Source organism: Chrysemys picta, chromosome 5 (assembly GCF_011386835.1).
Source record: "Chrysemys picta bellii isolate R12L10 chromosome 5, ASM1138683v2, whole genome shotgun sequence".
NCBI classification, from domain to species: Eukaryota; Metazoa; Chordata; order Testudines; family Emydidae; genus Chrysemys; species Chrysemys picta.
Window position 1 is genome coordinate 94,829,690 of NC_088795.1, and position 23,507 is coordinate 94,853,196.

General features: G+C 44.6%; 1 protein-coding gene across 2 annotated transcripts in view; it reads right to left on the reverse strand.

Moving 5' to 3' along the window:
- Positions 1 to 23,507, reverse strand: part of GABRB1 (gamma-aminobutyric acid type A receptor subunit beta1) — a 262,391-nt gene that overhangs the window by 24,109 nt on the left and 214,775 nt on the right. For both annotated transcript variants that reach the window (XR_010601895.1, XM_008166221.4), the window contains exon 5: positions 19,845 to 19,927. Coding sequence is in view for 1 of the 2 variants with exons in the window: in XM_008166221.4 (XP_008164443.1) it covers positions 19,845 to 19,927 (83 nt within the window). In the remaining variant the exon portion in view is untranslated. The remainder of the gene's footprint in view (positions 1 to 19,844; positions 19,928 to 23,507) is intronic.

Sequence of the window (23,507 nt, forward strand, 5' to 3'; positions counted from 1 at the left end):
TATCTCACCAGTTGTTGTTGTTGGGCCCTCCACCCTTATAACTTTTATCCCAGAGGTTAGAAGACTTGCTCAGGGTATGGGAGACTTGGGTTCAATCCCCCCCCCCGCCAGATGTGGAGAGGGAGTTGAACTTGGGGTTGCCCCACTCCTAGGAGAGTGCCCTAACCACAGGGTTATAGGGTATTCTGGGGGCTGGTTGCTCTCAGTCTCTCTTGTTGAAGCTGTTCCATTGTGCATAAATTAAGTGCACTGTAATGGGGAGACTGGAACCAGGGTTTCCTACCTCTCAGGTGCCCTAACCACTGGGCTATAGAGTCATTCTCATGCTTGCTTTTGCCTAATGCAAATGTAATTATTTATACGCAGTGGAACAGCTTCAGCAGGGGAGACAGAGAGAGACCTGCCCCAACATACCCCATAGCCCAGTGGTTCAGACACACACCCAGGGAGGAGAGATCCAAGTTCAAATTCCTTCTCCATACTGGAGTGGGGGAGAGGGAGACTAGAACCTGGGTCTCTAACTACTGGGCTAAAGTAATAAGGAGTGCACCCCCTCCTTAACCTAGTTACTTTTGCAAGAAAGGGTTCAGGCATATGATTCCAGGAGAGGGTTCACAGCTCTGAAACCTGAGAAGAAGGTGGCTTCTCCCTCTGGCCTAGAGTTAGGTGCCTAAGTCCCTTTGAAGGGCAGGATTTACAAATCACCCCTCTTTTTGGCATTTCTCCTTGACTAACTCTAGGCACCTGCCTGCTCAGCATGTTGGCTTTTGTGGATCCCATTCTTAGGTGCCTAACTTAGGCACCCAATTGCAGGACTGTGGATTCCACTAGGTGTCAGAGTGCCTAAAAGTTAGACTCAGCATTGCAATTCTAATTCCCCTTTATCGATCTAGCCCTAGCTGGTGGTGTAATCATAATAATGGAGCTATAGATGGAAACTTTATATAGCAGAAGATTTATGCTACATTCTTGGTACTTTGGAGAGTCATACAAATTGTAACACTTGTGGCATTCCATGAAAATATTGTGTCTGATACATCACTCCGTTACTCTGGATTTATGCCAGTGACTTCAATGGAACGCCAGCAGCGTAAAGCAGATAGATATAAGGGAGAGGACAGCCAGGACCTACATACTGATATTTTTTAATCTGCTAAGGTATTCAAGTATGAGGAATGCCCACTTTGATCACTATGGGACACCTAGATCTTAATTACTTCTTTGCTATTCTTTCCCCCTTAAGTTTCTCTCTGTTCAGCAGTACATAACTTCTCTATTGGCTCCTCTTTCCTTTGCAATGATGCATACAAACATCAAATATTGTTCTTGCTGCAATTTCCAAGAATGCAATCATATATGTACAGGAGTGTTATACAATATCATGATATGACCCATTGGTAACTAGATTGTTGTCAGTTTTATCTTTGGCCTTTGCAAGCCACATTTTCACTATTGCTCTGTCTAAGCTGACTTTTAACCAGTTCTCCAGGGCTCTTATTTCCTCAGTTTTTGTGTGTGTAATTCACTTAAGTTTAAGCTCTATTTCTAAAATCCTGTTGGTTCTCAAATTTTGCTTATCAATGAAGAGACTTGATTTTAATTATCATCATAATCCAGCAGGTGAAAGATGCCTGAAAACTTAGGTTCATTTAAATGTGGGAAGAGGAGAATCTTTCTGCAGATATTGTCCATTATTTAACTTCCATTTCAAAGACATTTTGATTGTTACTCTCCCAAAATTAACAGCAGTGATATTGACAGCTTTCTTTGGGTCTTTATTTTTTAAACAAATCAGGCGTGCATTTTTTGTCTCTCATTAGTAGAAAAACTCACCATTCTGTGCTTGCATAAACTGGATATTGTGTATGTAACTGAGATAATTGTATATGCAATATTTGTGCACAGATGCACACTTGACATTTAAAAATTAGCCCTTATATATGCAATCTTCATCCACTAGTTCCTACAAATTTGAGCCAGCTGCTTGGCTGGTAATTTGGTATAGCTCCAGTGATTTCAAAATGTACTTCCGTGGAGCGACACCAATTTATACCAGACAAAGTTCTAGCCCTTTGACTCTATCCCTTGTTTCAAAATCTTCCTTTCTCTGTATGTTATACAGCTGATAGAAATCATTGCTTTCCCGCATCATTGGCCCCCTTAGTTCATCTTTTATTCCCCATTTTGGACTGCCATACTCCCTTGGTGTTTGTAATGTGTGGTTATGGCATTGCTGGACCATAATCCTGGAAGTTTTTCCAACTTCAGATGCTTTAGAAATTTAAAAACAAAACTAAACCAAACCTATTTATAAGCACATTAGGTCAACATTGGCTACAGATGTCCAGCTGCTTAGCATTCATTTAATGTAGTCCAGTCAATATTGCATGGTGCATAGTTTTGTCTACTCATATTGTAAACACATCTTGCCTTTGAACATTCATTTCTTCTGACTGCTTAAGATCTACTTCTAAGCACACCCATTTTGTTCCCAGGCAGATTCCTCCAAATTTAGATGTGACTGTTTTTATTCTTTATGATGCAGACATTGGGAATACAGGTCCACCTGTGCTGTGTTCTATGGTATTTAGGGCCAAAACTGGATTCCGTTTAAGTCAATAGAGTTTTGATTTCAGTGGGACCAGGATTGATTGGTGATTGATCCAATCCATGAACCAATGCACAACACTGTATGTTGTTTAGTCATGTCATAATATAAAATATGTTTGCATAACCTATTTTCATGTAGTGTTCGTGTTACCATGATCATGATAGAGAAGACAGTTTCATTTTAATCCTAATACCTAATACATCTTTAATCCCAAAGATGTTTATATTTGACCAAAAGGTTACCCTTTAGGTTGATACTTGTCCTATGTCCTACTAACCCAAGGGTGACCTATAACAAAGAATTAATAAAAATAACATGAAAACTTCAGTGTTGATGCAATGACCACACATTCCAATATATATCTATTTGACCTTTGTTTTTCAAATGCTTTTTTCCCCCATCTGGTTGATCTTTGTGACCACGGTTAAAGATTAATCAAGCACTTTTACAATTACTAGGAGCAAAGAATAGCCTATTCAGAGCACCACACCCGAGAATTAGGGAAGATCAGATCCTGATTAAAATCCAGATCCAAATCACATCTATTGTTATAATAGGATAAATCAGAATTCAGTTCTGACCTCAGTTTCATGGGGGAGACCTTGTGTATATGAGCCACCACCATTTTAAACACCTTTTTCATCTAGCCCAGTTCAGACACCAATGCCAGAAGCCTAGGTAATAAAATGGAGGAATTGGAGCTCTTGGTCCAGGAACTGAAACCGGATATCGTAGGAATAACGGAAACGTGGTGGAATGGCAGTCAAGACTGGAACACAGGTATGGAGGGGTATGCGCTGTTTAGGAAAGACCGGAACAAAGGTAAAGGTGGGGGGGTGGCCTTGTATGTCAATAGTGAAATAAACTGTAAAGAAATAATAGTGGATGGATTAGATAACACAGAGTCTGTCTGGGCAATACTCACACTGGGTAATAGGACTACTAGAGCCTCTCCGGGGATAGTGCTTGGAGTGTGCTATAGACCGCCGGGATCGACCCAGGATATGGATAAGGAACTATTTAATGTGTTTAGAGAAGTAATTACTAACAGAAACTGTGTAATTATGGGGGACTTTAACTTCCCGGATATAGATTGGGCAACAAACGCTAGTAGCAATAACAGGGCTCAGATGTTCCTAGAAGTGCTTGCTGATCAATTCCTCCATCAAGTGGTAACTGAACCGATGAGGGGGGAGGCCATTTTAGATTTGATTCTGGCAAGTAGTGAGGACCTTGTTGAGGAAGTGGTAGTAGGGGACAATTTGGGCTCCAGTGATCATGAGCTAATTCGGTTTAAAATACATGGAAGGAGTAACAGAATTAAATCAAAGACTAGGGTTTATAATTTTAAAAAGGCCAATTTTAACAAACTAAGGGGACTGGTAAGGGAAGTGGACTGGGCAAACGTATTAATGGATTTAAAAGCAGAAGAAGCCTGGGATTACTTTAAGTTAAAGATGCATGAGCTGTCGGAGGCCTGTATTCCAAAAAAGGGAAAAAGATTACTAAGCAAGAGATTTAGACCAAGCTGGATGAGCGACCGACTCAAAGGGACGATTAGGAAAAAACAGAAAGCGTATAAAGAGTGGAAGAGGGGAGGGATCAGTAAGGAAATGTACCTAAGTGAAGTCAGAGAATGTAGAGATAGAGTGAGAAAGGCCAAAGGCCGTGTAGAGTTGGAACTAGCGAGGGGAATTAAAAGCAATAGTAAGAGGTTTTACAGCCACATAAATAGGAAGAGAGCAAAGAAAGAAGAAGTGGGACCGATGAAGTCTATTGCCGGAGAGGAGATTAAAGACAATCTAGGCATGGCGCAATATCTTAATGAATATTTTGCATCGGTGTTTAATGAGGCCAATGAAGGTATTAGGGATACTAGCACCACTATAGAGGGGCATTCGGGATGGGGGATTACCGTATCCGAGGTGGAAACAAAACTTGAACGCCTTAATGGGGCTAAGTCGGGAGGACCGGACGATCTACATCCGAGAATATTGAAGGAATTGGCGCGGGAAATAGCAGGCCCGTTAGCGATAATATTTAATGAATCTGTAAACTCGGGGGTGGTCCCGTTAGACTGGAGAATAGCTAATGTGGTTCCTATTTTCAAGAAAGGGAAAAAAAGTGATCCGGGTAACTACAGGCCTGTTAGTCTAACATCTGTAGTGTGCAAGGTGTTAGAGAAAATTCTGAAAGAGAAACTAGTTGAGGACCTGGAGGGTAGTGGCAATTGCGATAAATTACAGCATGGTTTTACGAAGGGCAGATCGTGCCAAACGAATCTGATCTCCTTCTTTGAGAAAGTAACGGATTTATTAGATAAGGGAAATGTGGTGGACCTAATATACCTGGATTTCAGTAAAGCGTTTGATACTGTACCCCATGAGGAATTATTGGTTAAACTGAAAAACATGGGGATCGATATGAAAATCCAGAAGTGGATAAGGAATTGGTTACTGGGGAGAAAGCAGCGGGTTGTATTAAAGGGTGAACTGTCGGGTTGGAGGGAGGTTACTAGTGGAGTGCCTCAAGGTTCGGTTTTGGGACCCATTTTATTTAATCTATTTATAACTGACCTCGGAACCGATTGCAGGAGTGGGCTGATAAAATTTGCAGATGATACGAAGGTGGGAGGCGTTGTAAATTCGGAGGAGGACAGGGATATCCTGCAGGGAGACTTGAATGAGCTTGTGAATTGGAGTATCAGAAATAAGATGAAATTTAATAGTGAAAAGTGTAAGGTGATGCATTTGGGGATGACTAATAACAATTTTAGTTACAAGATGGGGACGCATTGGTTAGAAGTAACTGAAGAGGAGAAGGACCTAGGGGTTCTTGTAGACCGCAGGATGACTATGAGTCGACAATGTGACGTGGCGGTGAAAAAAGCCAATGCGGTCTTGGGATGCATTAGGCGAGGTATATCTAGTAGGGATAAGGAGGTCCTGCTTCCGTTGTACAAGGCGCTGGTGAGACCTCATTTGGAGTACTGTGTGCAGTTCTGGTCTCCCATGTTTAAAAAAGATGAACTCAAACTGGAACGGGTGCAGAGAAGGGCCACTAGGATGATCAGAGGAATGGAAAAGCTGTCGTACGAAAGGAGACTAGAGGAGCTTGGGTTGTTTAGTCTGACAAAGCGAAGGCTGAGAGGGGATATGATTGCTATCTTTAAATATATTAGAGGGATTAATACAAGGGAGGGAGAAGAATTATTCCAGCTTAGTACTAACGTGGATACCAGAACGAATGGATACAAACTGGCCGTGGGGAAGTTCAGACTTGAAATTAGACGAAGGTTTCTGACCGTCAGAGGGGTGAAATATTGGAACGGCCTACCGAGGGAAACGGTGGGGGCGACGGACCTGTCTGGTTTTAAGATAAAGTTAGATAAGTTTATGGAGGGAATGGTTTAATGGTAAAACATAGTAGTCAAGGAAAGCCAAGCAATGGTGGGTAAATAGTATAATGGCTAACGGGGTCGGGCTGGAGACTCTTGCCTATATGCTCGGGGTCTTACTGATCGCCACATTTGGGGTCGGGAAGGAATTTTCCTCCAGGGCAGATTGGCTGAGCCTCTGGAGGTTTTTCGCCTTCCTCCGCAGCATGGGGCAGGGATCTCTAGCAGGAGGGTCTCTGCCGATTGCAGTCACTAAAAACAGGATTGGGGACTTCAACAGCAGAGTCCAGGGAAGAGGTAGGGACGGTTTTATGGCCTGCAACATGCAGGGGGTCAGACCAGATGATCATAATGGTCCCTTCTGACCTTAAAGTCTATGAGTCTATGAGTCTATGAGACCCAGGCTACTGATTACAGTGCATGAAATGCTGGCGGCCCATCTACAGTAGGTTCTCAACCTTGCTAACTGTGGGGAGCGGAGCTGGTGCTAGCAATGGTGGGGGAAATTTTGCAAAATTATAGTAGAGAAAAATTAAAAGTCCTATTCTCCATTGCAGTGATTTAGAGGAAATGTGTCCAAATACCAGCAAAATGAGGCTGAGTTTAGAGGTGAGGGGTGGAAGTTCTGGGTACACTCGGCTGCTCATGTTGCCAGTGGTGTCTCTGCATGAACAATGTGTATATGACACTGCACATGCAATTACTTTTTTTAAAGGGACGTGGTCAAATGTAAAGGGGAGAACTGGGGAGCAGGAAGTTGAGGTGTCATAATTTCTTTAGAACACAACATACTATCTAGTAACTCAACCTGAAGGAAAATTTCACACTGAAAAGTCAACATGAGAAGCCAATGAAAGGAGAGGGTTATAATGGAAAGTTTTAGGCCTTACTAGCCTAATAGGTGTGTAGTGAGGAGGTGTGGCTCCCCGCCGCCTCGGAGAGGGAAGAGCCCATCTGGAGGCCAGAGTGGGCGGAGCTAGGGAGCTCAGAGCCCGCCCCTCAGAGGGTCAGGCGGCGACCCGGAAGTATAAAGACTTGCCCTCAGAGCTCAGTAAGGCCTGAACCGCCGGAGAGGCCAGACGCCTCCAGCCTAGCTCGTGACTGGGAAAACTCCGCGGCCCAAGGCGGCCGCCAGGACTGTCCGGGCCTGCCCTGCGCTTGCTACCTGGAGGAGGTGCCGGACCTACCCTGCGCTTGCTACCCAGAGGAGGTGCCGGACCTACCCTGCGCTTGCTACCTGGAGGAGTTGCCAGACCTACCCTGTGCTCGCTACCCAGAAGAGTTGCCGGGCTTGCCACTCGCCCACTACCCAGAGGAACCTATGGTGCTGGACCCCCCAGAGGACAACACCCTGACCCAGGTACTACCTGAGGAGGACTCTGGAAGTAGCCCGGGGGCAGCCGACCCTAGTCTGGCTGCAGCACTGCCAGAGCCCATGTCAATGTGTTGCGGCCAGGATCCCCACTGACTATGCAGCGAGTCTTCTGCCGCTGCTAGGGCCCCGGGCTGGGACGCAGTGGAGTGGGAGGGCCTGCGTCCCCCCTGCCACCCAACTCGTGGGTGGCAGTCTCCCCCTCTCCCAGGCCTGAGGAGGCTGGGCCTATTGCTATTGCTCAGCCCCGCCTGAGGGCCTGAGTCCTGACCCATTGTTGCCCACCCTGATCCAGGGCCTGGGCTCCCTACTGTTTGTACTATCGTTGCTCAGCCCTGCCTGAGTCCTAACTCTGCACTGCCCCGCCCTGACCTAGGGCTTGGGCTTGACACTATTTGTAGTGCTCCTGCTCAGCCCTGCCTGACTCATTGTTGCCTGCCCTGACTCGGGGCCTGGGCTTACCGTTTTTATTTCAGTTAGCTGTCCTGGAGTCATTCAGCCCAGGACTGGGACTTGAACTCTGCATTTCAGGACTGTCCTGCCCAATTCGGGATGGGTGTTCACCCTACTAGATGTGATTGGTGTGTCAGGCACTTAAGTACTAAATTTCTTGTGTCTGCTGACAAGCAGGTCCCCCTATCTAGGAAGGCTTGAATTTAAGACAGTTTTTCGGCTCTAATAAGAAAACCTTTTACTCTGAAGCATAGGTTCCTGACACCCACGTAGTTCAAATGCAATCCTATTCCAGATCAATGCAATCTTGTCTCAAGTGGGGAGCTGTGATAAATCTGTTCAAATCTCATTCTGTCACAACACTCTGCGCCAACAGAAAAGATAATGGAAGTTTAGGTACGAACACAGTTCTTTCCTGACAACAAACCACCTATAGAGTCCAGTGGAATATCTTATTGATTCACTCTAATATTACTTGAAATTGGTTGCTGTTTCATTCAAGCATTACATGTATTTAGTGTTATGGTTGTCTCTACTTCGTACAGAAATAGACACAGAAACAATGGAGAATAACAGACTGTTTTCTCAACGGGGGATGCCTTTTCTCATGCTGTAGCTGGCTTAATAAAACACTACTCTCCATTCCTCCCACCCCTTTCTAATTAGGTTTGGGGAATAGTTTTCATTGGGTCTGCTCAATCCTACCACATTGATTTATGGTTACAAAAAGAAAGTTTCTGACGTGGTTAGAACATAATTCAATGTCATGTAGAAGAGTCTAAACCATATTTTAATTGCATTCTTCAACTATGCTGCAGCCTTAAATTTGTCACAGATTTTTAAGGTCCAAAGGGGGCATTCTGATCATCAGTTCAGACCTGCTGCATAACACAGACTATAGAACCTTACCCCAAATTTTCTGCATCAAGCCCATAATTCTGCAGAGTAGACACACAATTTACTCCTGTCTGTCTTCCAATAATGAACCATGTTTCAGCCGTGTTGCTGCAGTATAGTAGGACATACAAATAAAGCAGAGCCCTTTCCCCACCGTTTACTTTGCTGAGTGCAGGTGTAACACCGACAGACCCCAGTTGTTGGCAGGTGGGATCGAACCTGGGACCTCAGTGCATGAGCCTCTACTGTATGAGCTAAAAACTAACTGGCTGTTAGCTAAGGCTGCAGAGCAGACTCCTTAATCTCGCGCTCTCTCTCTCTGCCAGCCAGCCAGGACAGAACATCACACCCAGGAGGTGTGTGTGTTACACAGGCTGGCAGATATTTGGTCCTTAAGCTCTTGCCATGACAGAAAACCCCAAAGAGAGTGGAAGAAGTAGGGCATTGGTATATCTGTCTTAGTCCTGTCCTCCCTTATGCACTGGCTAGCAGAGTTAAGTCATCATATATGTTGGCAGTGTGTTAATCTCTTGTGTGTCAGCCAAGATGGTGGCTGTCACTCTCTGAGGCATGATGACATCTCAGAGCAGCTTTCTCCCTTTAAAAATTCAGGATTTAGCAAACAAATTGAGTAAAGATCATATAATTCTGGGTACAGAAACATGCATAAATTAATCATCTTTTCTGTGCCTAAACAGGCACATTTCTCTGTTTGGTAGCTGTGCAGATTATGGAGTAATAGAAGTAGTAGCCTGCACAGATACAAGTAAGAAAATTTTAAAAAAGCCGACTTTGAAAAGCTTAATAAAAATACCAAAATAATCTGCTGGCTAATTCTATTTCTCTTCCAGATAATAGGTCCATAGTCAACTTCTGTTCCTATCCAGTGCAGCTGTTGTAACAGTTTTCCATAACATATTGCATTTACTAAATAGTAAATAACAAAAGTGTGAATTCTCAGCCTTTATATAGCGAATTACAATGCTCTGAAGATGTAAATTGCTAATTCTCCCAACCCCTCTGTGAGACAGAATGACTCACTGGCCCTGTTTATATTGACACCCTGTGATATATTTGTCTTTTCTATGGATAGTTTAGGAATACGTTGTCTGTTGTGCAGCCTAATTCCTATGGGGGCTTCTAAATTGGGGGGAAGATCACTGCTGAAATGGCATGAAAGTAATCCACGTACCTTCAGTTTCCCTAGGTAGGGCTAGATTGTGGGGTTAAAATACAGGTCTGAATTGGGACTGGTGCAAAGTTGCATTGCCCCAGTGAATGCACTAGGAAGCATTGAACCGGCGGTGGGGGCAAAATGCCTCCCAGAACTCCTGGGCACACAGGGGACCCTTAGGAGTGTGAAGCATTTGTCCTGTTTTGCTCTCAGCTAGTTCAGCTGACCAGTGGCCTGAGAGATGACATGAGGGATGGTCAATCTCTTTACTCCCACCCTTTGGGGTGTCTGTACTCAGGAAACCATGGGCTGCAGCTGTAGCTATTCCACATAGGGAAGGGAGGGAAAGGATTGCTCCAGCATCCTCCCCGCTGGTGCACTCCCATGTGCAGCGCCCAGTCACAATCTGACCCACAATTAATATATAAAGTATTAATCCAGGTGTAAGACAAAACTAACAAAATGTGGAGATGACAGGATGCAGTGTGAGATGCTTCTGTGAATATAACTCTAAAACATCCATCTTCTCTTAGCAGTCAGCTGAGTTCTGCAAAATCAGTGTTGTTTAAGGAGCTATCCAGCAGCACTAATTTCCCCGATCATGGGACTAGATGAGCATGTAAAAAAAAAAAATCATGAATCATTCACAAAGTTCAATTTCCTTCTCTTTGTTGGCATTTAACATCTGTGAATAGCATGTGTGAGGATCAGATGCAATTTTTAGTGCCAATCTGAAATAGTGATCTGATACCCTGCCATTAGTAAAGCAGTCTCTAAGGCTTTTGTTTGCAACTGTTAGCTCATGCTATATATTTATATGACTGCATTTGTATGTGAACTCTCCCACACCTTGTTTCATCTAGGAGTGAATTTAGATCAGTGTAATTGTTGCTCCTGGAAAAAAAAGCCCTCTAAATTGAGAATATAGTTCTCTAAAGACATAGCACTCATTTAGACTTTAAACGTGTTTATCTTGCATCCCTCATCATGTTCTTTACATTTTTAATTGTCATGCAAGTTTCCTGTTTAATTTTGGATGCTGCAGGATAATTTAGATTCTCAGTCACGTAAATAGCAGTGCACAGGCTGTCCTAAACTTCTCTTAATATTTCATCCTGTTTCCAAAATGACTTTTACCCTATCTCCTGTTTGGTCATCCTAAGGGGGGGTTTAAAAACCTAGTGCCCAGTGGTGGCCCAACACTTAGAGAACATGCTAAAATGGGTGAATAAAGCACACAAGGCAGATTATCAGATGGTGTAAATTAAGTGAGCTCTTCTGATTTTAAATAGGGCTATGCCAATTTACATCAGCTGAGGAGCTGAATCATTAAGTTTCTGAGTGCTGTAGGCTTGGTGGTTCATTCTAGTGCTGAGTGGGGATATTGCTATCTGCATTTCTTTCATTCAGTTACCTGGTTTTCATGTCTATCCTACATGTGTGGAGGATACACTGATATATCAATAGCACCAGGGATGATGATAACTCTCAGGATGGTGAGGCTGGGTGAGAGATACTTAAGAAGTTAAGGGATTTTCAAAAGCAGTCAGCATTAGCCTAACTCTGCTCCCACTGAAGTCAATGGGAGCTTTGGTAGCAAAAGAAGAAAGATAATGACAATCGGGAGCTTGTCATCCCAAAGTTGGTGGTGATGGCTATTCAGTGAGGATTTCCACGATCCATGTTGCCCCTGAACTCTGTCCCAAGTGTATTAATTCTTGCAACTGTGGGTATGTCTACACTACAGGATTAATCCGAATTTATATAATTCGAATTTTGGAAACAGATTGTTTAAAGTCGAATGTATGCAGCCACACTAAGCACATTAATTCGGCAGTGTGCATCCATGTACCGGGGCCAGCATCGATTTCTGGAGCGTTGCACTGTGGGTAGCTATCCCATAGTTATCCCATAGTTCCCACAGTCTCCTCTGCCCATTGGAATTCTGAGTTGAGATCCCAATGCCTGATGGGGCCAAAAACATTGTCGCAGGTGGTTCTGGGTACATCCTCCGCCCTCTCCAGGGAAGCAACGGCAGACCACCCAGGAAAAAGACACGAAATGGTTAACAGTGCAGACACCATACCACAGCAAGCATGGAGCCCGCTCAGCTCAAGACAGCAGTCATGAACATTGTAAACACCTCACGCGTTATCATAGAATCATAGAATCATAGAATATCAGAGTTGGAAGGGACCTCAAGAGGTCATCTAGTCCAACCCCCTGCTCAAAGCAGGACCAATTCCCAGCTAAATCATCCCAGCCAGGGCTTTGTCAAGCCGGGCCTTAAAAACCTCCAAGGAAGGAGACTCCACCACCTCCCTAGGTAACGCTTTCCAGTGTTTCACCACCCTCCTAGTGAAATAGTTTTTCCTGATATCCAACCTGGACCTCCCCCACTGCAACTTGAGACCATTGCTCCTTGTTCTGTCATCTGCCACCACTGAGAACAGCCGAGCTCCATCCTCTTTGGAACCCCCCTTCAGGTAGTTGAAGGCTGCTATCAAATCCCCCCTCATTCTTCTCTTCTGGAGATGTGCAGTTTATGCTGAACCAGAACCTGGAAAACCAGGTGGCAAGGAGTAGGCTACGGCAGCGCGGCGGCGGCGAGAGTGATGAGGACATGGACATGGAATTCTATCAAACCGCGGGCCCCGGTGCTTTGGAGATCATGCTGTTAATGGGGCAGGTTATAGCTGTGGAACGCCGATTCTGGGCCTGGGAAACAAGCACAGACTGGTGAGACCGCATAGTGTTGCAGGTGTGGGACGATTCCCAGTGGCTGCGAAACTTTCGCATACGTAAGGGCACTTTCATGGAACTTTGTGACTTGCTTTCCCCTGCCCTGAAGCACCAGAATACCAAGATGAGAGCAGCCCTGACAGTTGAGAAGCGAGTGGCGATAGTCCTGTGGAAGCTTGCAACGCCAGACAGCTACGGTCAGTCGGGAATCAATTTGGAGTGGGCAAATCTACTGTGGGGGCTGCTGTGATGCAAGTAGCCAAAGCAATCACTCAGGTGCTGCTACGAAAGGTAGTGACTCTGGGAAATGTGCAGGCCATAGTGGATGGCTTTGCTGCAATGGGATTCCCTAACTGTGGTGGGGCGATATATGGAACCCATATCCCTATCTTGACACCGGAGCACCAGGGTACCCAGTACATAAACCGCAAGGGGTACTTTTCAATGGTGCTGCAAGCACTTGTGGATCACAAGGGATGTTTCACCAACATCAACGTGGGCTGGCCGGGAAGAGTTCATGACGCTCGTGTCTTCAGGAACACTACTCTGTTTAAACAGCTGCAGCAAGGGACTTACTTCCCGGACCAGAAAATAACCATTGGGGATGTTGAAATGCCTATAGTTATCCTTGGGGACCCAGCCTATCCCTTAATGCCATGGCTCATAAAGCCATACACAGGCAGCCTGGACAGGAGTCAGGAGCTGTTCAACTACAGGCTGAGCAAGTGCAGAATGGTGGTAGAATGTGCATTTGGCCGTTTAAAAGGTCGCTGGTGCTTGTTACTGACTTGTTCAGACCTCAGCCAAACCAATATCCCCATTGTTATTGCTGCTTGCTGTGTGCTCCACAATCTCTGTGAGAATAAGGGGGTGAACTTTATGGTGGGGTGGGATGCTGAGGCAAATCGCCTGGCTGCTGATTATGTGCAGCCAGACACCAGGGCGATTAGAAGTTCACACCAGGAAGCGCTGCGCATCAGAGAAGCTTTGAAAACCAGTTTCGTGACTGGCCAGGCTACGGTGTGAAAGTTCTGTTTGTTGAAAACCTGCCCCCTTGATTGACTCATTCCCTGTAAGCAAACCACCCTCCCCCCTTAAATCACAGCTTGCTTTTAAAGGAAATAAAGTCACTATTGTTTAAAAATTCTTTATTAATTGATTATAAACATAGGGAGAGAACTGACAAGATAACCTGGGTGAGGTTTGGGAGGAGGATAGGAGGGAAGTAAAAGGCCACTGAAAAAATTCAATATAATGACAGCCTTTTGGTTGAGCTGTCCACTGGGGTTGAGTGGGAGGGTGCACGGAGCCTTCCCCCCCGCGTTCTTACATGTCTGGGTGAGGAGGCTATGGAACATGGTGATGGGAGAGGGAGGTTATACAGCGGCTGCAGCGGCACTCTGTTATCCTGCTCCGTTCCTGAAGCTCCACCAGATGCCGGAGCATGTCCGTTTTGATCACGCAGCAGCCCCAGCATTGCAGCCTGCCACCTCTCATGTCGAGCGTCCCTCATGACCTCACGTTCACTGGCATCTTTCCTGTACTTAGATACCGTGTCCTTCCACTCATTCAAATGAGCTCTTTCATTGCGGGTGCATTCCACTATTTTCGAGAACATCTCGTCTCGCGTCCTTTTTCTCCACCGCCTTATCTGAGATAGCCTTTGGGATGGAGGAGGGAGGCTTGAAATATTTGCAGCTGCTGGAGGGATGAAAAAAAGGAGAGAAGTTTTTAAAATGATACATTTTACAGAACAATGCTTATACTAAAATGGCAGCAGGAACAACACTATTCACATTACATAGCACATGTGATTTCAGTACAAGGTCGCATTTTCCATTTTAATATTGAGTGCCTGTGGCTTTGGTATTAGAGATCACAGATGCAGGTCCGGGCAACAGAATTCGGCTTGCATGTGGCCATAGTAAGCCATTGTCTTTCGGCTTCTGCGCCCTCCTTTCCCACATACCAAGCAAAGCCCGTTGACTGCTGCGGTTTTCCTCTTAATCTTCAGCAGCAGAAAACAAACTAACTCCCCCCCATCCAATTCTCTGGGATGATCGTTTTATCCCTCCCCCCCCCCCACCGCGTGGCTGGTATCAGGGAAGATCCCTGCAGAAACCAAAGTAACCCCCCGCCCCCCTCCCCACCATGAATTATCTGGGATGATTGCTGTACCCCTCCCCCCACCGCATGGCTGGTATGAGGGAAGATCCCTGCTAGCCAAAGGCGAAAAGCTCAGCGCCAATAACTGCCCCCCCCCCCGTGCTTGGCTTACTACAGGGAAGGACTTCTTTTCAGCCACAGGCAAACAGCCCAGTAGGAAGGGCCACCTCTGTCCCCTTAATTAAATTCCTGTATTTCAACCAGGTTACCATGAGCGATATCACTCTCCTGAGGATTACACAGCGAGATAAAGAATGGATGTTGCTTGAATGCCAGCAAACACTGGGACCATACGCTGCCAGGCTTTGTCGTGCAATGATACCAGATTACTTGCTACTAGCATGGCGTGGTCAAGTGTCCTACCATGGAGGACGGAATAAGGCTGCGCTGCCCAGAAACCTTGTGGCAAGGCTTTTGGGGTACCTCCAGGAGAGCTTCATGGAAATGTCCCAGAAGGATTTCCGCTCCATCCCCAGACACATTAACAGACTTTTCCAGTACCTTTACTGGCCGCGAATGCATCCCACGTCCTAAGGGCAAATTAATCATTAAAAAACACTTGCTTTTAAACCATGTTTTGTATTTTAAAAGGTAAATTCACCTGAGGTCCCTTCCATGGGGTCATGGTCTTGGGTACTGGCTTGGGAAGGTACTTCAGTCAGGCTGAGAAAAAGATCCTGGCTGTTGGGGAGAACGGAGTGCTGTGTGCTCTCCGCAAGCTCGTCCTCCTTCTCCTCCTCTCCCCCGTCTGCAGAATCCTTAGGTGTGGCTGATGAGATTACCCCCGCCTCGGAATCCACGGTCAGAGGTGGAATAGTGGTGGCGGTTCCCCCTAGAATTGCATGCATCTCAGCATAGAAGCGGCATGTCTGTGGCTCTGACCCGGAGCAACCGTTTGCCTCCTTTGTTTTCTGATAGGCTTGTCTTGACTTTCATGCGGCACTGCTCTGAGTCCCTATTGTGGCCTCTCTCCATCATGCCCTTGGAGATTTTTTTCAAAAGTTTTGGCATTTCGTCTTTTCGAACGAAGTTCTGCTAGCACTGAATCCTCTCCCCATATAGCGATCAGATCCAGTACCTCCCATACGGTCCATGCTGGTGCTCTTTTTCGATTATCAGCCTGCATGGTTATCTGTGCTGATTAGCTCTCTGTGGTCACCTATGCTCTCCTGTGCTGGGCAAACAGGAAATGAAATTCAAATGTTCGCGGGGCTTTTCCTGTCTACCTGGCCTAGGGTGACCAGACGTCCCGATTTTATCGGGACAGTCCCGATATTTCCTTCTTTGTCCCGCGTCCCGACCGATGTTCGGTCGGGACGCGGGACAAAGAAGGAAATTTACCCTCTGCTCCGGCGCTCACGCCCCCCCAACCCCGACTCCGCCCCCTCCTTCCCCCATTGGATCTCTCAATGGAGGGAGGAGGTTAGGAGGAGGGTCGGGCAACTACCAGGAGCCTGGGAGGGGAAGGGAAAGTTGCCGCGGCCCCGCCGGGAAGGAGCCGCTGGAGCGCAGCCGAGTGGGAGAGGCGCGGGGCTCCCATGCCGGCGGCGGGACGCGCCGCATGTGCCCACGGCGGGCTGGGGAGCGGGAGGCTCTGCAGGGCTGGGAAAAGCCCTGGCTCCTGCCCGTTGCCCAGCCTGGAGCCCCGGGGAGCCCCTCAGGAGACCGGCCGCTGCTGTGGAGGCAGCAGCCGGGGCTGGCTCTGGCCCGGGTGGGCAGCGTGGGCCGCCGGAGACACGCGGCGAAGAGAGGCTGCGGGGGCGAGACTTGTCCCAGGCAGGGAGGCCGGCGGACAGGGGCGAGGGGCCATCCGGGGTCCCCATAAACTTCCCCGCTGCTGACAGGGAGCCCCGCGCCTCTCTTGCTTGGCTGCGCTCCAGCGGCTCGCCCCGCCTGGAAGGAGCCGCTGGAGCGCAGCCGAGCGGGAGAGGCGTGGGGCTCCCTGCCGGCGGCGGGACGCGCTGCATGTGCCCACGGCAGGCTGGGGGGCAGGAGGCTCTGCAGGGCTGGGAAAAGCCCTGGCTCCTGCCCGTTGCCCAGCCTGGAGCCCCACAGGTGACCGGCCGCTGCTGTGGCTCGGCTGTGCCAGCCCTGGCCCCTTGCACGCCCGCGCCGTGGCCAGCCCCGGACTTTGTTTCTTGTCCCCCCCCCTGCCCTCTTTATCCCTAGCCCCTTCTGCATCGGGGCCAGCTTTTGCCCTGGGGTGGGCAGCACGTGCGCCCGGCGCGGCTGGGGCCTGCTAATGCCCCCCCCCCCGCCCCTGCGAAACTGTTTTTTTTTTTTTTTTTTTTTTGGCTCCGCCGCCATTTTTTTTTGCTCCGCCCCCCCCCCCCCGCGTCCCGATATTTCATCCCTGTGGTCTGGTCACCCTAACCTGGCCAGTGCATCCGAGTTCAGATTGCTGTCCAGAGCGGTCACAATGGTGCACTGTGGGATAGCTCCTGGAGGCCAATACCATTGAATTGTGGCCACACTAACCCTAATTCGAAATGACAATATCGATTTTGGCACTACTCCACTCGTCGGGGAGGAATACAGAAATTGATTTTAAGAGCCCTTTATTTAGAAATAAATGGCTTCGTTGTGTGGACGGGTGCAGGGTTAATTCGATTTAACGCTGCTAAATTCGAATTAAACTCATAGTGTAGACCAGGCCTGTAGAACAGGGTGTAAAATTGAGAAGAAACACTTTCCAGTTGTCTGGAATGGGTGGCTTGATAAATCATGTAGTGTGAGATTTCTACGTGGTGGTGAATGCTACAATTCATTGGTACTCAGGCTATTTCAACTTGCTTAATGCAGTTTGAAGTTTGATTTCCTAACAACCCTCAAATTCAAGAATCAAATTCTTCTCTGACTTCCCATGTAATCCCATTGGGACTGTTTAGTGATCTTTCACTGGAATAAGATTATGAAAAGGATAAATCTTTGTTCTAAGATTTTAAAACGTGACTGATTATTAACTCCTGATTTTGAAAAGTGAGGGAGGCCAGCAGTTCCCAGTGAAGTTAACATGAGCAATTGAGTGCTCAGAACTTTTGAAAATTGGGCTGCTTATTTAATTGCCAAAATTAAAACATGGATTGTGGAGCCAAATTTTTGGCATAATTTTTTTAAATTTTTTTGCTCATATAGCTGTATTTTCAGGTGCACTGCCTATAATTTTGAGTTCTTTAAATTTATTTAGAGACACTATATCCATTATATTAAAAGGTTAGTATATCTGGGACAGTAAACCAAGGAGAAACTATTATAATGTTAGACATTTCTGAGAGAGATTTTCAAAGGCACAAACAGCGCTGTGGTATCTGAACACATTGGCTTTCAGAGGGAGTTAGGTCTTGTAGTGCCATTTGTGCCTTTTGAAAATCACTCCCTTAATTTTTAGTAGAGCTGGTCTACCTACTGATTGAAAACAATGTATTCAGCCAATTTTGCCCTTTTTCTGCAACAGATCAGTTTTTAAAGATTTTGTCAATTTGAAACTGCTTAGCAAACATTATAAACACACTGAAGCTCTGAGTTCCCCATAGCAAGTGTTCAGTAGATTATTTGACATTCTCCAGTTAAGGTTTGTCACTGGTTGCTTAAGTAACATGGTATTGTCTGTTTCCTGATTAGATTTGAATTAATCTTTATCACCTTATTCTAATATTTATTTTGTTTCTTGATTACACAGATCTCAACTACATAACTAAAATTCACTGTCATGAGCATTCAAACTAAACAAAGCTTCAGTTGTATGAAGGCTCTCAAACAGTAAATAATGAAGAAGTATGAAGAGACCAAATCACAAACTGGTTTCTAATTCCCTAGACTGTTTACAAACAAGTTTTTATATTTGTTGATCAGCTCTAGTCATTAATGCTAATGACTGGGCTTGATTATTCAAGTGCTCCCCTAGCAAACAGGACTTGGGAGCTCATTTAATTACTATGTATCGTATATATTTATATTAACTCACAGTGCTAGTAGTTATTGCAGATAAGGTGACCCTTTATTGAGTGTCCAGGGATGAATTGTTCTCCAAATGTACCGACTGCAGGGCTTTTTAATCGCAAACCAGGAGATGAGCCCAGCAGCAAGTTGCATTATGGCATTTTGTGCCAGAAAGATGGTGAGCTGGGACTGCAAAGTCTGAAGTAGCAGAGCTACCAACCATTATGTGCAGCTTTGTGGGTTATGAAAGAAGTTTCCAGTTACAGTACTGTATTACAACACTTGCTGGGAGTTTCACAAAAAAGTAGAAACAAATACTAGTTACAGTAAGAGGTTAACACACTGCTACACTTAATTTAAAAAGTTATAATGTGATAACTGAAACTGTTTCATAGAAACTGCTGCATCGTCCTATTTGAGATATTCCGCTTTGGAAGTTTTTAATCAGATATATTGAGATAATGTGTTCTATGTAGTCAATGGATTTCATTTTGACTTTAATAACATTGCGAGTATACAAGCACCATTCCATAAATCTCACCATAGAGTTTTTTGTGATTCTCCTATCTGTAGAGAAATATTAAGATATGAGGAAGAAGAATTTAATCTTACAGAGCTTGAAGCTCCCATTGGCTTTAATGATATTGGATCCAGGACCTCATTTTTATAGTGTCTTTCATCTCGGGTTCTAAAAGTGCTTTGCTTAATATTAGTGTTACTTTTTAGATGAATAAATTAAGGTGAGGTGACTTTCCCAAGATAAGATACTATGGTGAGCAGGTGATGGAGAAGGCAAAAACTCTGACTCAGGGCTCTGATCTAACCATTACACAGCACTCCCTCCTTTAGGCAAGAGACCTTCACAGAAATTTGATAGTCTTGGATCAGCAAAATAATGTGAATTAAATGTGGTTCATCTTATGCAATTCATTTCATTAATGCATTTATATAGTTTCTATACACAAACCAAACTGATAAGAATATAGTAAGGCTGTGAATTCTGTTCTAGACCAACTATAGACTTTACTTAACCAATAAATTAATTTCAATTCAAAGATGCCGTGTGGTCAACCCTCTCCCTCCCACAACTTACAACTTTCAATTTCTAGTGTGCAGTTTTGTTCATCCAGAGGGTATCTGCGTAGATCCATCATGCAAGCAGCTGTAGTTGTAATCCTATAAGAAGGAAAAAGATGGGTTCATGAAAAAAGTCCCTGGGTATGGTATCTGTGACAAAATATTTTACTGTTTTAATGAGCAGCTTCTTTTACAGCCGCTAGCTACATCACCAGGCTCTCTGTGTCTTACAATTAAATATTCGCTCTTCTGTATGTCTGGTAACCATATGTTCTATAAAGAAAATCTATTGAATATTAAAATACAATAGCAAAATTCCTACTGAGTACTGCAGCTCAACACATAAGAGAAGCTCTGATGTTTTAGTGAAAATTCTACTTGGGTGTCTCATTTTAAGATTGGCAGTCAAATTTATATTATAAACATTTTTCTTTATAACCTATGTATTGAATGCTGCCTAAAATGAAAACTTTCTGATCTATCTTTACTTACCGTTATTGTACATTTAAATTTAACACTTCTGTAATAATTTTCATCCAAGCTTTAACTATTAGTGAAGGAAGAGTTTTAAATAGTAGATGGTGAACTAGCATATGCTTTCATAAATCAATCCATCATTTATCAGTGATAAATAGACTAGACCGCCCCAAAATAGAGCTATGCTATCAAAAAATGGTGTACTGTAACATAAAGATAACATGTTCTCCTCCAAACAACTGTTCTCTGTGATAATAGCTACAATATGGGCTACATTCTCCTTCTTACTAATTAAAGCAGTCCTAGAGAACCAATTGTGGCATTGAAAATGAGACTAGACATAACACTAGTGATTCTACTGGAAGGAACAATCCTGCATATACAGGGATGTGTACTGGATGATTTAGGAGGCCTTTACCATTTTTCACTTTTATGGTTTGGTAGTTCAGAAAGTATGAATTCTTATTTCTAAGCTGGGGAGAAATGTTTCTAAGCACTACCAAACAGGAAATTGGCGCAGAACTGAAATGGGAAAATAGCAAAAGGTAGCAGTGAAATGACGGACCACTGTATTTTTGAGATTGTAGGGGAACCAGCTTCCTTCCTGGACTTTGGTTAGATCCCAGTTCTGCAGAGAACTTAAGCAGGTGCTTAATTTTTAGCACATGAAGCCAATGGGAGTATTGTCAATGGGAGGCAGGATTAATCACTGGGCTTAACCAGGAAATTGGGGTTCAAATCCTCAACTTGCTCATAGACTTCCTGTCTGGCCTTGGGCAAGTCAGTTGGTGTTTTTGAAAATGTTACCCCATGTGAATTAGTAGCCTGAGTCCTAGGGTACGTCTATACTTACCTCCAGGTTCGGCGGTAAGCAATCGATCTTCTGGGATCGATTTATCACGTCTTGTCTAGACGCAATAAATCGATCCCGGAAGTGCTCACCGTCGACACCGGTACTCCTGCTCCGCGAGAGGAGTACGCGGAGTCGACGGGGGAGCCTGCCTGCCGGGTGTGGACCCGCAGTAAGTACCTTGTAGTTCGAACTAAGATACTTCGACTTCAGCTACGTTATAAACTGAATTGCTTCTCTTAATAGGGCTGTGTTTGCTGTGGTGGTCAAGGACTTCAATGAAGATATGAGCTAGTTTGTATTGTCCTTGTGGCAGAGAAACCTTATGCCAAAGGGCTTATTGAGAATGTACAGTAAAAGGCATTTATTCTTTCCTACTTAATTCTATACACAACTGCATATATTAGTGTTAGTCCAGTTAAATGCTTTTTTATGAAGATTCCAAACAGCATTTTTTTGGTTCCCAGTTAATCAGCCTTAACTTAGCTCATTTGCAGAAGATTGCACAACCCATAGACATCAGTACAAGATTTCCTGGATGGTGCAGTGATCATAGCACTACAGTGGCCAGCTTGCTTTCTTATGATTATAAGGTAGGATTTTCAAAAGCACCTAAGTGACAAGGGGAGCACATGTCCTGTGACTGACGATGGGGCTTGTGCTCACTTTTGAAAATCCCATCCTATACATAGTTGTAATTTTTTTTATACCAGTTTACTTCATAGTTTCAAGGATTTTATGTTGCTGCGACTAATCCACTGTAAAAATGACATCATGGTGGTTGGTCAATTATTCTATAAGCCTTAGTTTTAAATGTTCCACTGAGCAACTTTTTTATTCAATTACTCTGTAAAGTAGAATTAACTCTTTTGGGCAGCGGCCATCTTTTCATTTTATGCATGTACAGTGCGTAACACAGTGGGACCCAATCCCTAATGGAGGCTTCTAAGCACTACTGTAATACAAATAAAGAAATAGCAATGTCCTGCAGTTTTTGTGGTAAGACACTATATTACTACTGTATTTGGAATTTGAGTGGAGCATGCAAGAGAGTGCTTAATAGGTAGCTTTCCTCGGCTGCATAAACCAAATTTTTGATTTCAGTGGTAGCTTATGGCAGTGAATCTCACAAGTTATCTCCAAGGCTTATCTCCTTATATAGGATTTAAATTTGGTGCCCTTAATTTTCATTTCATTTCCTCTTGCTCTTGTAATTTGAGAGAGGGTAAATAGCAGCATTGGACTTACTTTCTCTACACCATTCATTCTGTAACCTCTATCATGCCTCAAGACATGGTATCATACATACCATTTGGTGTATTTGGGGGAAAGGGTTGATGAGAAGTCCAAAGCACAGTAAAAAAATGGTTTTCTGCTCTCTACTCCCCTTTTTCCTCTTGTTTTCTTTCTCCTTTCTGCTATAACAGCAGCACTGAATGCAAATGAGACAATCCTTGATGCAATACCAGGCAGTCGTTTTCAGGTAATTAGTTGCATACTGAACACAATGTAAATGGGCTCATTATTATTCATTTCTACTGAGGCCGAATGATTCATGAACCACTTTAAGAAGTTGAAAAACAGTTAGTGAATCAGAGGGAAAAAGAAACAAAATAAAAAATGGCAAGAAAATGATCAATCCTGGCTGAGCTTCCCCTTGTGGCTGCTCACCAGGCAGCTGTGTTTGGACCCTTGTGCTGGATCTGTGTGTTGCTACACTCCCCTGGTTCTGGGCAGGCTCCAGCCTCTCGCCTCTCAGACATACCTTCTGGGCACAGACCTTGCCCTGTATCACTTCTAAGTGCGACCCTCCAATACACCGTCACCAGAGCTCCACCCCCCTGGGTACTCTGATTTATATTTCAGTGGTTCACAAACTTTAACAGCCCTTTCACTAGCATGTCAAGTCTCGCGAACCCCCTCTTACAAAAGAATACTTCCAGGGATTTTCTCCGTTACCTGAGTATAAATTATAAAAGCAGTGATCTTGGAAATATAACATTTGGTTTTTATGACATGCTTATTACACACTATTTATTATTAATTATTATTTACAGTATTTTTATTACATTATGAAAATGGCAACACTCTTTCAAGATCTCACTTTTGTAGCTTGTATCACTTTGAATAAGCCTGTTATAAGACAAGGCTCCTATGTTTCATCAAGGAGTAGCAGATGTGAAACAGCATGAAGGTATTTAAGAAGCCAACTCAAAAGAGTTCCTCCTACACAAGCATTCAGGTCTTGAGCAGTCCAGGTAAACAGCACACGTTACAACAAAGCTTAAACTTGTTCTTCATAGTAATTTTAAAAACAGTACAAGCTGCCTATTTAATTTTAAAAACAGCAAA